Source organism: Dreissena polymorpha, chromosome 6 (assembly GCF_020536995.1).
Source record: "Dreissena polymorpha isolate Duluth1 chromosome 6, UMN_Dpol_1.0, whole genome shotgun sequence".
NCBI lineage: Eukaryota > Metazoa > Mollusca > Bivalvia > Myida > Dreissenidae > Dreissena > Dreissena polymorpha.
In genome coordinates, this window is record NC_068360.1 from 113,691,872 (window position 1) to 113,706,049 (window position 14,178).

Genomic DNA, 14,178 nt, shown 5'->3' on the forward strand with positions numbered 1-14,178 from the left:
ACCTTGACCTTCAAATGGAAACGCTTCTTCTTCATACAATCGAAGAGTTCTCAAGAGCGCGAGCGGGAACGAATATCATTGTAAAAGCCACCTGTGACCTTGACCTAAAAACGACAGGCTTTAACCAAGCTTTTACTTTCGGACCAAATCACCGATTTGCGTTCTCTAGACGTCTGGAAACGGAATGTTCTACGGGCCGACCATCTCAAAAAGTTCTTCTATTGTTATATGAAGCAATCTGGACCTCAACCACTTACTGTCGTACACCCACAAGAGGTTATCTTCAAATATCTCGGTGTACAGCTCTTCAAAAACGGCAATTGGAATAGAACACAGAAAACTACTAACACTCACATTCAGCGCTCCATAACCTATTTATCGTTTTTAATCAGTTATAACTAAGCACTAAAGAAAAATGCAACATATTTGATAGTCTAGTAGGTACACAATTAACATATTCAGCGGAAATATGGGGTTTAAAAGAAAGTAACGATATAGAACTAGTACACCGAAATTTCTCAGGAAAATTCTTACAGTTAGAAAATCAACAAATTCAGATGGTCTACTAGTATATGGAGAATTAGGAAGGTACCCTATGATTATAAAACAAAAACTTAAAGTACTTTAATATTGGATAAAAACAATAAATCCGAATAACAAATTATTAACAAGAAATATGTATCATATGTTAAAAGAGGACGCTGATGAAAATATCACATACGGAAATAAAGACTGGGCCTTTGAAATAAAATCTCTATTAAAAAATATCGGATTAGCACATATCTTGTGGAATCAAAATGAAGTTTTACCAAATGATTACGACCTAAAAAATTTATCAAATCGAATATATGATATCTTTAAACAGTCGTGGTACTCATACATTAATAATTCGAATCGACCAGCCTCCTATAAGGAAGATTTTGAATGTGAGGCATATCTTAATTGCATAAACGTAACAAAATTTAGAATCGCCCTAACTCAGTTCAGAATATCCGCACACAATCTTGCGATTGAGAAAGGACAACATGAAAATATCCCAAAAGAAAAAAGATTGTGCACAAATTGTAAAATGAAAGTAATCGAAAGTGAATGCCACTTCTTACTTGTATGTCCAGCTTATGCCACAAGCAGAACACAATATTTGAAACCATATTACTGTCACTGGCCATCAGTAAACAAGTCCCGTTCACTTATGTCGTCAAAATCCACAAACGTAATAAACAATCTATCGAAACACATATATTATGCAACAAGATCACGAACCTTTTTACTTCGAATGTACCCTAGTAAATAGCCCATTATTGTCTCTTACATCATGTATAAGAATATACGTATTTATTTATAATAAACCCGTCATTGATATGTGCAACTAACTTACATATTTTTCTTAAGATCACATAACATTGAACACAAACAATTAGCTCTAATTGATGTATAATGAACTATTTGTAAGTCATTTTATATCTATACTACAACATCTTGTCTCCATAATTGTTTTAATTTATCTAAATTTTACTCCATTTAAGTTCTAACCTTACAAAGAAAATCTAAGTATATTTTATGATGTTGTATATGTATATTATTTCACACAAGAATACATACTGTTAAAATGTTTTGTAGTTCTAAGTCACCTACTTGCAAATAAATGTTGTGATTGTTGTGAATAAATATAATATTTACCATGCAAATTCTGTTTGCACTACACTTACATCTCTGTTAATCTTACTCAGATTAATGTTTATAATATTTCATGTTCCTACATACATGTACACTTTTCACGCTATAATTGTATTGTTGGCCAGTATGCATTGTGCTATTTTATGCCAGAATAAAGTTATGTTAGTCCGTTTGGAATTTCTTTCGCATTTTATTGAGACTATTTTTATTTTAGTTACTCGCACTAGTTTTGGGTCGGATGGTTTACCAGTAGGTGATTACATGTTGTTTTATGCTTACAAACATTAAAATAACAAGAAAAACACCATGTCTATACATCGAGTTTTTATTATAGAGAGGTTATATACAGATCATGAGGGAATGGGGATTTGTTTTATATATCAAAGATGAGCAGTTGATGATGAATGAAAGACGAGAAATAGACAGAAAATGTGCACAAGAAAATAACTGGAAACGCATGATATACACTCATCTGACATAAAATGTTATTATCAGTAAAAAGCTTGTGCACCTATACCGATATTGGACCAAAAATTCGAAATGTTATATTATCAGGATGAATTATATATTATAAAATGAGTCGTGTTCTGAGGAAACAGGGCTTAATGTATGTGCATAAAGTGTCATCCCAGATTAGCCTGTGCAGTCCGCACAGGCTAATCAGGGACGACACTTTCCGCTTGGTATGTTTTGTTTTAAGGAAGTCTCTTCTAAACGAAAATCCAGTTAAGGAGGAAAGTGTTGTCCCTGATTTGCCTGTGCAGACTGCACAAGCTTATCTGGGATGACACTTTATGCACATGCATTATGCCCAGTTTCCTCAGAACACGACTCAAATGATCAAAAAGTTAAACCAACTGAAATGAACAATCACAAAAAGGTGGTGATATGAGCCTTTTGAATGAAATGCTAGTTAATATTCTATGGTGCTAATAGCTTACAAATGCATTACAGACGAATAAAGTGTCAGAGTAAACAAAAAATTAAATGAAATATTTATTAAAATAAGTGCATAATAAGCTACGACAGACCAAGATATGATGCCACAGATTTAATAATTCATTACAACGAATAAGGGGATTTTAAACATGAACAACTTTTTCAGTATGAATTACAAATAATTATTATTATAGCGATTGCTCGCCGCTGTCATTCTATCGTATGGTATTCGAATTTGTAATGTGTATGTTATGAACCAAAGTACAATCCCAAGTGGATTAAATATGTATTTAGGAGGATATACATAGGCATCTTATATTGTTTGGTTACTTCTCTACATGTCGGTGTATACAAAGCATTATAGAAATGTACAATATATAATTGATATAAAATAGAATATGTGATTTCATATAACTATACAAATATGTGCACTAAAATAGAAGGACAGAACATTATATGGCAATTGTTTTGTTTTCTTCCCTTAGATACTTGCTGATGTCATTTTATCAGGTACAGTTTTAAATACCTGTTCAAAAATAACAATATGCAATTTAAACAACTGTTACTCCGCATTAAAAAGGTCAAAATGTATACTCTATTGTTTGTAAAATAAATGACTTTACTGGAGCTTTGACCGTTAACACGCAATACATCCACGGATTTAAGTTCTGTTCCAAATACCCCACAAATCAAACTAGATAAAGTTCTCTGTTTAAACATAGATTTTCCCTCAAGAACCTAATAAATTGACTGACACTGTAAAAGGGCTTAGAAGATGAACTGCCAAAGAAACCCAAAATAAAGTTCTAGTAACTGTACAATTTAAGATAAAAAGTATGCACTGCATATTTGGTCAATTTCTATTAAAATAAAAATTGGCTTAAATAGCACACTTAATCTTGTTTCAACCTTGAAATACCAAACACTAGAGGCCAACTAGCATGATAACTACCCATACATATGAAAGTGCTAAATGTACCCATTAAAGAATTAGATCTAATGTGTTAAGAAGACATATGTTATAACTACTAAGTATAAAACACAGGGGGAAGTTGCAAAAAAAAAAAAAATGTATAAAAAAAAAAATTATTTGCGCAACTTCCCCCTGTGGTATAAAAGTGTTAACTAATTTAATAGAGTTGATCTAATGTTAAAAAAACAACAAAGGTCACATTCTAAAGATCACATACTTATACTAGCACTTTAGGTTAACTTTATTCAGTTTGATATGGATTTCATTGAACTTTCAGAAAAACTTCTGAAAAACAAATGTGTTTTTAGAAGCCCTGCCCTTCACAATTATCAAAGAAAAATACTAAAATATGACTTTCTTAATAATAATGCAGGAATGTTGAAAAAATGTCAGTACAACAAAATAAGCACATTTTTTTAGAGAAGGCAATCCTGAGATCATGCTGTATGTAAAAATGCAGATTTACTTCCCTTTGAAATTTTATCAGCATCATTGTTTACTATTTGATAACCACACAAGGGCTATACAAACAAACTTTATTGATCACTGTCTCTGGCTAAAGCAAACATGATAAGCAAGATAGTAAACAAACAAATCCTCAAATCTGCCATTATTAAACTATATTTAGATCTTAAATTGGGGTAACACTGAAATACATGTTTGCTTATTTGCAGTCAACATCTAATTCTGAAGCTTATACTTTAAATTAATATTGATGCACAAACATAAAAAATTGTAACAGTTAATTAGTAATTACCCACTAGGTGATGTTTAGTACTGACAAAGAGACATAAAATTACAATTTCAAAATATCACACAATTTTATATTGAACACCCCTTGAAATGAAAGTATACCACAATACACATAGATTTGCCACAGTACACGATAAATGAAGAAGAAACAATTTCTGATTTTTTTATTTACAAACTATACCAAATTTCTGAACATGACATTAAAATCTAATTTTTTTTTTAATGTAAACAAAGAAAGTTCATACAAATAAACAATGTTTTCCATACACTGGTAGAACAATGTCGAATTTGGATAGATCAATATAGTGCCCAAAATATGTGATATCAATGTGAAACACACACACACACACACACAGCCAAACTAAAAAATACAATACAAATACTAAAAGCAATAACATCACAAAAGAACTACTCATTAATAAAACATCAGAAAACAATCACATAAAATCAACCATTAAAATGTAAAAATAATAATATAAGAATATGGATTTGATATACACAAGTTTCTCATTTGTATAAAATTAAACTATAGGCGCAGTTATAAACAACATAAAACAGTAAAATGTTAATGCTATATACAAAAATATGCATACAAATATTTTTGACTTTTCTTACAAAAATGATACATTCTGATATGTGTTTCATTTTATTTACATCCTCATATCTATAAAAACTTGAATAAACAGGCATCTGTGGGAATGTTTATAACATTTCAATCATTCTTTTAAAACAAGAGGGCCATGATACACCAAATGTTGAAGATTTGACAAAGTGACACGGATTTTAGCACACTTGAACCATATTTAAACATGGCCTTTGAATAGTAAAGGTAAACATCATGACCATGTTTAATCATTAAGATTGTGTCATTCATATGGTTTTACCAGTTACATGGTTTTTCTAAGATTTGACTTAATGACCTACTTTTTTCCACACACATAACCAAACTTGGGCTCAAAATAAACATTCTAAATAAGTTTCATTCACATTGCCATACAAGTTTGGTTTGTTTGTAAATTGACAAAGACAGATTCTCTGAAATTTGACCTGACCTCGTTTTTTGAGGCACATAACCCATTTGTATATTTCATGGGGCTTTTAAAGCTTAAAATGACCAATACTGAATGATTCCTTCACCAACTTAAACATCCTTCATTTCCACTTGCCACTTCATATGAAGGAATGAGGCGTTTTGAACATGTCTGTTTATATTCATTTTGTAGTTGACATGACCTTAAAGGCTAAAATATAGAATCAAAATTACACTTCTGTATAGCACATAGAAGAACACTGATATGTACACATGTTAGAAATGCAAGTAGACGCCCACTTTGAAAAAAAAATGTTTCGTACTTAAATTTTATTTTCAAAAATAATTGCCCATATAACAAGTATAGAAATAAAATCTATTTAGATTAATAACGCATTCACTTTGTTTAAGTGAAGAAGATGAAGTCATTTGGTGTGGGGCATGACAATCACAGTCTGATCAGGATTGTCTTTCTTTTTGTAACTATGAATGGTAAGGTTACTTTCAATGCTGCAGATTCAACAGCAGAGTTGAATGCACAGGATTTATATCCATTTAATTTTTTCCTTTAAAAAGAATAACAGTTAAATCTAATTTTACAAAACATTATTAGCATCAAAATAACCCATAAGTATTCAACAATTTGGTCTATTATACAGCAAAACCATGAACTATGTTCCATACATTTGTCATTTAACCTCATCATAAACATCCATTTTCTTTTGTTTTCACAATATAAAACAAACTAATTTTTTTAGAAACTAGCACACTTAAACATACTACGATTCTGTTTACAAAACAAACATTCAAATAGTGCGCAGTAAATGGACATTAAACTGTGCTGTTATTATAAGATAGATGCAAGAAAAACGTCATGAAATAATTTTACAAAATGTTCCCTGCGATACTTTACACAATTAACTGCTTTTGTATATGTAATGACTGTCACATTGCCAAACATATTTTCACACAGAGGCAGCCCTACAAAATACGCCATCTCACTTGCATCACGATCAGTATGCCTTTGATAAAGGAACTATTTTGGTCTCACTTTGCTAAACTGAACCATTTTCACACCCCTTGACCCCCAGCCCCCACAAGATCTGTTGTCTACTTTGCTGAATAAAACAATTTTGTCACGTTCAACCCAAAGACCCCATTGTGAAAAATGTTTTGTTTGATGACATCATGAATAGCATGATATTGAAACATTTTGTCGACAGTTGCTGCAATATACATAATAGTAAACACCTCTACACGCCTGTGCCGATACCGCCGTGTTCTGGGTCAATGCCCATATGGGTTGAATGGTTCATGGTTGGGGAGCCGTCACGGCTGTGGTAATCTTCATCGTCATCATCCAGGGCAAGATTCCTGCGACCAACCCCACGTTGACCATTCCTATCGCTCCTGTCGTGCCTGTCTTTCCTATCGTAGGAGTCGTTTGCATAGCGATGTGAAGAATCTGTCCGTTCATCCATCGCTCTGTTCTCATGACCCTTGAAAGAGAAATGTTAGAATTACTAAGAAGTGGAATAACACACTTGGGTTTGTTGATTTGTAGGATTCCCCTCCCCAGCTCGATTTTTCAACATTGATTCAAATCACAGCAATCAGTAAAGTCACTCACATTTTTCTGGGGTCGCTTATTTCACAGTACAAAGTGCTTACATACTTAACTCTTTCAGTGCTGGAACCGAATTTTGAAGGCCTTTGCAAACAGAATAGATCCAGATGAGACGCCACAAAACAGGGCGTCTCATCAGGATCCAAACTGTTTGCTATTCTGATGCTTATTTTACAAATTCAGCAGACAACATTTTAGCAGACGATTAATTTCCCAGCATGCAAAGGGTTAAGCCTCTGACAACTGCCCTGTTTGATTTAAGGGGTATGGGGAGAATGGCCAAAGAAATAGTTTTGTGCCCAATGCCCACATGAGTTATGTGACAGGGCCTGGAATCAGTCCACAAATCCTCATAATTATCTGCATTTTAGTGTTTGACCAACTTAAGTAATTTGGCCGGGTTTTAGGTAAAAGGTAGTGTAAAGATGTAGTGTAAGGTAGTGTAAAGATGTAGTGTAAGGTAGTGTAAAGATGTAGTGTAAAGATGTAGTGTAAAGATGCTGATTCTGTTAAATAATAGCCTTGTTCATAAATAAACAAATACGTTTCTAAATATATGCATTGCAGTAGCTGTTGAAAAGATTTGACGTAATCTTCAAAAAGTGTTTTATTGCTTAATCTGGCCCTTCAAAACATTATTGTACATTCTGCTTATTTTTTATCTGATGGCTGTCGATAAATGTCAGAGACTTCACGGCTTTGCATGTCTGTGTGCCTACTCCCCTGGGAACATTTCTGGAGAAAATCGCTGCATAGGGCAATTCCAAATGACCATGGCAGTCAGTTAAATAACGGGCACTTTTTTAAACAAGTCTAGTATATTTAATAGGTTAACTGGCACTAGGGGAACTTTTTGTACGCAATTCCCAATCAAAGTCCCAGTCAGATCATAAATCCAGTAAAATGGATTTTTTTTAACCTATTGAAATATTTCTATTTTTCCAATATGTATATAATTAACAAATACCAGTTAAAGTAACAACATGGTAGGTTTTTGAAGACATCAGACTCTGCAGCCCATAATGTTTTATGCGTGTAAAAAATGAACATGCCAAAATCTGTAGAAAGAAATATGTGACATAACAACTGTCCCATGGGTGAAAAATAGCATACAACTTGTATGTTTTCAGCAAAGTTCAGTTTTTACTGAAAAAGCGGACAATTATACATAGCTTCAAATGATTAAATACGTCATAAAAACACCATCTGAGAGTCATTCTTATTATGAAACAAGATATGTGTTTGTCAGAAACACTATGTCCCCTTCTGCGCCGCTTTGAAGCTATATATTTGACCTTGAAGGATGACCTTGACCTTTCACCACTCAAAATGTGCAGCTCCAAGAGATACACATGTATGCCAAATATGAAATTGCTATCTTCAATATTGCAAAAGTTATGGCAAAATATTAAAGTTGGAGCAAACAAACACACAAACCAACCAAACAACAGACAAGGCAAAAACAATATGTCCCCCACTATAGTGGTGGGGGACATAGAAAAACAATAAGACTCAGCCAGTTGGCGTTTACAATGTCATGTCAAACTATTACTTTGAAAAAAATACAATACAACCAAGAATATATATTTTATTTCATATACAAAATAAAGCTATATTAATCAAACTGTAAGAAGGAATGTAAACATAGTAATATGGAATACACAACTTTGCATGATTAAATCAAGTCTAGGCACATGAAAAGAAAGCCAGGAGCATCTTACATTTACAGGTAGTACTCCAATAATTATCTTAAACCAAAAATGCAGTATGCTTTATAGTTGTTGTTTTTCCCTTCACAAATTACTGAAATATTGAATCTCAAGAAAAAACTTAATAATCCACAATTTTATGCACTCTTATTGTTATGTAATTTTTCACACAGTTTAATACATCAGATATTTACCTGAAGTGCATCTTATGTCAGAATAATATTTAGTAGCCATTTGACAACCCACCCTTTGTTAGTTGCATAATGACAACAAATCAATGAAATATTGTATTTCAAAGAGAACAGGATCAAATCAAAGGTAAACATGGAAAAGTCAAAAAAAATATTGTAGTAATTTGCTTATGACATCATATACATATTTGGACAACCCAACATTGAGCATTTATTTTAATATAAATAACTATTCTGTAAATCTGTAAGTATGTGTGACAATAATATTTGACAAAAAAGCAGAAAATATATATTTAAATATTGTCAACATGAATTAGTATCATGAACTGTCACTATTGTGTATACAAATGTTGGTGATTTTTATGAATTCTGATATTCTCTGATATTTGTTACTTGTGATTTGAACAATGGAGATGTCATGAATATCCATAAAGATATGGAATATGTACAAAAACAGATTGATAACAAGAAATGTGTTTGTCGAAAACACAATGCCCCCTATTGCGCAGCTTTGAAACCATCTATTCAACCTTTGACCTTGAAGAATGACCTTGATCTTTCACTACTCAAAAATGTGCAGCTCCATGAGATACGCATGCATGTTAAATATCTAGTTGCTATCTTCAATATTGCAAAATTTGACCTTTTACCATGACCTTGAAGGATGACCTTAACCTTTCATCACTCAAAATGTGCAGCTCCACGAGATACACATGCATGCCAAATATCAACTTGCTATCTTCAATATACTTCAAAGTTATGGCCAATGTTGAAGTTTTCAGTCGGACGGAATATTTGACATTTGACCTTGACCTTCACCTTTCATCACTCAAAATGTTCAGCTCCAGATAATACACATGCATGCCAAATATCAAGTTGCTATCATCAATAGTGAAAAAGTTATGGCCAATGTTAAAGTTTTCGGACGGACGGACAGACGCCATATATTAGACATTTGACCTTGACCTTCACCTTTCACCACTCAAAGTGTGCAGCTCCATGAGATGCACATGCATGCCAAATATCAAGTTGCTATGTTAAATATTAAAAAGGGATGACCATTAAAGTGTTCGGATGGACGGACTGACATACTGACTGACGGACAGTTAAACTGCTATATGTCACCCTACCGGGGGCATAAAAACTGACTAAATGCAACTGTCTATGGAATATAAAGAAAATTCTATGTATATCATACAAAGCCATACATCTCAACAATGGTAGAATAATTGACACTTACAGTTACATGAATGATACAAAAGCGCATCAATCAGAACACATATTAAGGCAAATACAGTGTATACAGAATCAGGAGTCAATGATAAATTAACCCAATTATGCCTAGTGGACTCTCCATCCTTCTTTATTGGATGAATTTATTTCTAAAATTAGAGATGTCTAGTATATTTATTTCTATATAATTTAGAATATTTCTTACAGAAATTCATTGAAGCAAACAATGTTTGCCAAGGCCTTTTTTATAGACGCTACGCATAAATGGGTTAAGATTATGAGTTTCTTTGTTTCATCTGAAAATATGACCCAATTAAGTCATAAAGTTACATTGCCTCATACAATTAATAACTGAATACATAACTGCCAGTGAAAAAAACATGAATGCTTCTTTTTTTCAACATGAAATGGCCTTAGATCCCTTCTTTGTGCATCCGGGCTTAGCCAGTTTGGAACACATAGTCATACAGAAAAATGATATGAACTCTCTTTGTAGAGGACTTAAATATTATGTAGCATACAAAAAAAAATTCAATTTAAACATTCCATCCCTATGTTGACCCCATGCGCATGACTTGAAATATAGGCCCCAACAGAAACTAGTCATTATTGATTCAATGGCTCATTTTAATTAGTCCATAAGTAGGAAAATATCAGTAAAAATTAACTTTTGTCTTCTAAATATTACATTGACCTTTGAAGTTATGACACTGTCAATACACGCCAAACGCTAGTGGTGGTGGTAATTTGAGGTAGGTCATTTTAAAATAGAACACAAAGTTATAGCCCAGAAAAGCTGTTTTAAAGCCAAAGCTTAGAGCTCTAAGTGTGACCTTAACCTTTGAAGTAGGGAGTAAGGTCATATGCTGTCATCTCATGGTGGTCATAAGTGGCAAGAGATATTTAAAATAGCCATAGTTTAAGTAATGAAAGGGCTGTAAATCCAAGGTACTTTGGGAAATATGGCTGGTTACTGAACTTTGTTTACTGAACACCTTACATGCACATTCAAGCATGACACCCCATTTCCTAGAGCAAGGCTCAGATACAAGACCATGACGTTATACAAATAGCAATCAAAAATAATATCCCAGAGCCCTTACTATACTTTGGGGGATTAGGGCCGGGCCCTTAGAGGGGGGAATTTCGCATCGTTTTGGGTGAAAAAGGGAATTTTAGAAGATCTTTTCACCAACTATTCAACACTTAAAATTGCTATATTTAATGTAATTTATATAAATATACATTTAATCAATGGTTAATAGCACGATACCAGCTGGTAACATATGTATAAAAGTAAAAAGGGGGGGGGGCAATTTTTAGCTGAAATACGGGATAAAAGTATACTATTTTAAGGGGGGAATGAAGCTGAATTTAGGCCAAAAATGGCAAAACGAGGGCCCTTTGTGCTATACAAAATAGAAACTCACTGGTTATCAAACTACAATGGAAGATAAAGTCTTAAGTGACACAAATAAAATATCAAAGTAAACAACCATAACACATGAAAATATTAAACCAAATATGCAGGTGTGTATGATACTCATTCAGAAAGAACTCAATCACACGGACGTAGTCTTAGCATGGAATTAATAGACCAGCACACTTACAGTAACACACACACACTTTTGCTGTTTACAATTTCTTATAATATATACAAGTATAATACAATTCTACATGTATTTAAACAATCATGTTTTAACTGCTGCTACTGAAGAAAAATATTCAATACATTAAAATTGTTTAATCTGTTTTGTTCTCAAGGACAATGATAAATTAGTGTCCATTTACAGTCAAAGCCTGAAAATCTTCTTTGGCTTACAGAAAACATAATGTAGGGGTTATTTTAAGCATAAAGGCTCGCATGATTACAAAACCAAATACAAGTCTCAATTCACAAGGCAATAAAGCTATGTTTATGTCCAACATTTGGAAGACAATAGCACTTCATCCAGCCAAAAGCTCTGAAGTAAATGTCAATTTGAATGTCAAAAGTTCTCTAAGGGGAATGCTCCTTCGAGGAAACATTTACCCAATTTCAAGCAGCTTTGCTTCCATGAAATCGCTTGTAAATGACATATGCATAACACAAAAGGTAAGTACTAAGAGCACCGCATAACGGTTGCCACGCTCGGCTGCGAAAGCTTGTCATAATTGTTTTTTTTTAGAGGTCACAGTGACCTTGACCTTTGACCTAGTGACCCAAAATTGGGTGTAGTGTGTAGAACTCATCAAGGTGCAGCTACATATGAAGTTTCAATGTTGTAGGTGGAAGCACTTTTATTTAAGAAGCAATGTTCAAAACCTTAACAAAATGTTAAGGTTTTAGCAGACGACGACAGACACGACGAGCTGGCTATGACAATACCTCGGGTTTTCTCCGAAAACAGCCGAGCTAAAAAATTAAAAAGATTTTCTCCACCAAGCACTGTACGTATTTGTTGAAGATATTCTCCCCAAACGGCCATCCAAACTATATGCTAATCTCCTTAAATTCGACCTCTGCGTATTCCACGGTATCACCGCGACCTTTCCGCCTCGGTGCCTTATGTGGCCCCTCATTTAGGTCAAGCTCCGCATAATGCAATTCAGTACCAGGCTTGGGGCCTTTTCGAGGTAAGGGCTTTGGTCTATTGTCCCCTTCGTCTTCAGACTTTCGCTTTAAGGAAAATGAAAATGCATCTTTTTAGCAGCAGCAAGAAATTATATTTAGATATTGGAAAATACTTTTACTGAATAATAAAAACGTTATTGGCACCATGTCTTGATTACAATTTTGTTTTCAAAACATGCATTGAGCAATAGGCAGATCTGTTATATTATCTTTGAAGAAGCATGCTCCAATCTATTTATAAATATATATGCATATATTGTTTTTTGAAACAGCACTAACACATAGCATAACTCTGTTTACATACAAGTAGGTTCACAGCAATATTTTTATGAGTAATCTTTGACAAAAATTGTTAGAAGGCTTAGAAATGTCTGCTGCTAAAAATATGAAATTTCAATTTCAAAAAAGGAAAGTAAGCATTTACTGCACATGGATGAATAAACATTTTGTCAATTTTTACAACAAAAAGAATGTACAGAGAAAACATACCGGTCAACTGCAGAGGTTACACCACACTGTCCAAATGTTTACAAAACAGCTTTTAAAATGAATGTTTTATCTGTTAAGGCAAACACTTACAAGAAAAAGCATGTAAGCGTCTCTACAAAAGCAGACATTAAAAATACTTCAATCATACTTCAGATGAAAACATAAAATGGAACCAAATTTGAAGACATTATGGTTACTGGACTTGGGTCCAGTATAAAATTTAAAACAATCAATAGGTTAATTTCATTTGTGAGTATTTCAAACAACTCTATGATTCATGCCTGAAGGATGCTAAAAAGGTATATCATTTCAATTTTCAACAAAACTTTTATTTTATGTAAATTATAACAAAAATGCAACTTTCTTGTCAGCCAACCATTAACAAGCCACCAACAAATTACTTGATGTAGAAATTCAATTATAATTTGCCCCAATGGTGCAAAAAGGTACCATGTGCCTTCTTATTTCACGGTCACATGGTACATTTTTGCACCAAGGCGGTGATATTCATTTTGCCTCCCCTGTAAGACCAGCCATACTTTTCAGATAGTCCCCTTTCCATACACATGTCTAACCACACCATCCATTAAGACATACACATTTGTCTCTCAGCTTGTGTTAACATATACAATAGAAATACAATTTACAACAATAATACAACTAACAGCTAGTGGAAAATAATCGTGAAGTTACAAGAGAAAAAATGAGTGAAAATAAGGGAAAACATTGAAAAGCTGCAGACATTCCTAAGGCTAAAACAAAATTTGTAGAAATGTCATGTTTTAATAATTGCTATTTACATATTTCACTAGCATGTTTAAAATTGTGAGAAATATCATGCTGAGAAATAGCCAAACTCTGCCATTGCATGCAAGAGAAGAGTAACAAACCAAACATAATGGAACATGCCAGACTAAGGTATAGCATCATTTATCAAAGCAAC

General features: G+C 33.3%; 2 protein-coding genes across 4 annotated transcripts in view; both read right to left on the reverse strand.

Moving 5' to 3' along the window:
- The window catches only part of LOC127835199 (nectin-3-like protein), a 237,605-nt gene that overhangs the window by 83,517 nt on the left and 139,910 nt on the right, over window positions 1-14,178 (reverse strand). The window lies entirely within an intron of this gene.
- Window positions 1,989-14,178, reverse strand: part of LOC127835197 (uncharacterized) — a 48,419-nt gene continuing 36,229 nt past the window's right edge. For 2 of the 3 annotated variants that reach the window (XM_052361516.1, XM_052361517.1), the window contains exon 8: window positions 1,989-6,871. In XM_052361516.1, the coding sequence (XP_052217476.1) occupies window positions 6,626-6,871 (246 nt within the window). In that variant the 3' untranslated portion in view covers window positions 1,989-6,625. Of the gene's footprint in view, window positions 6,872-8,574; window positions 12,792-14,178 lie in introns of those variants that run through there. The other variant, XM_052361518.1, reaches the window with a different exon arrangement.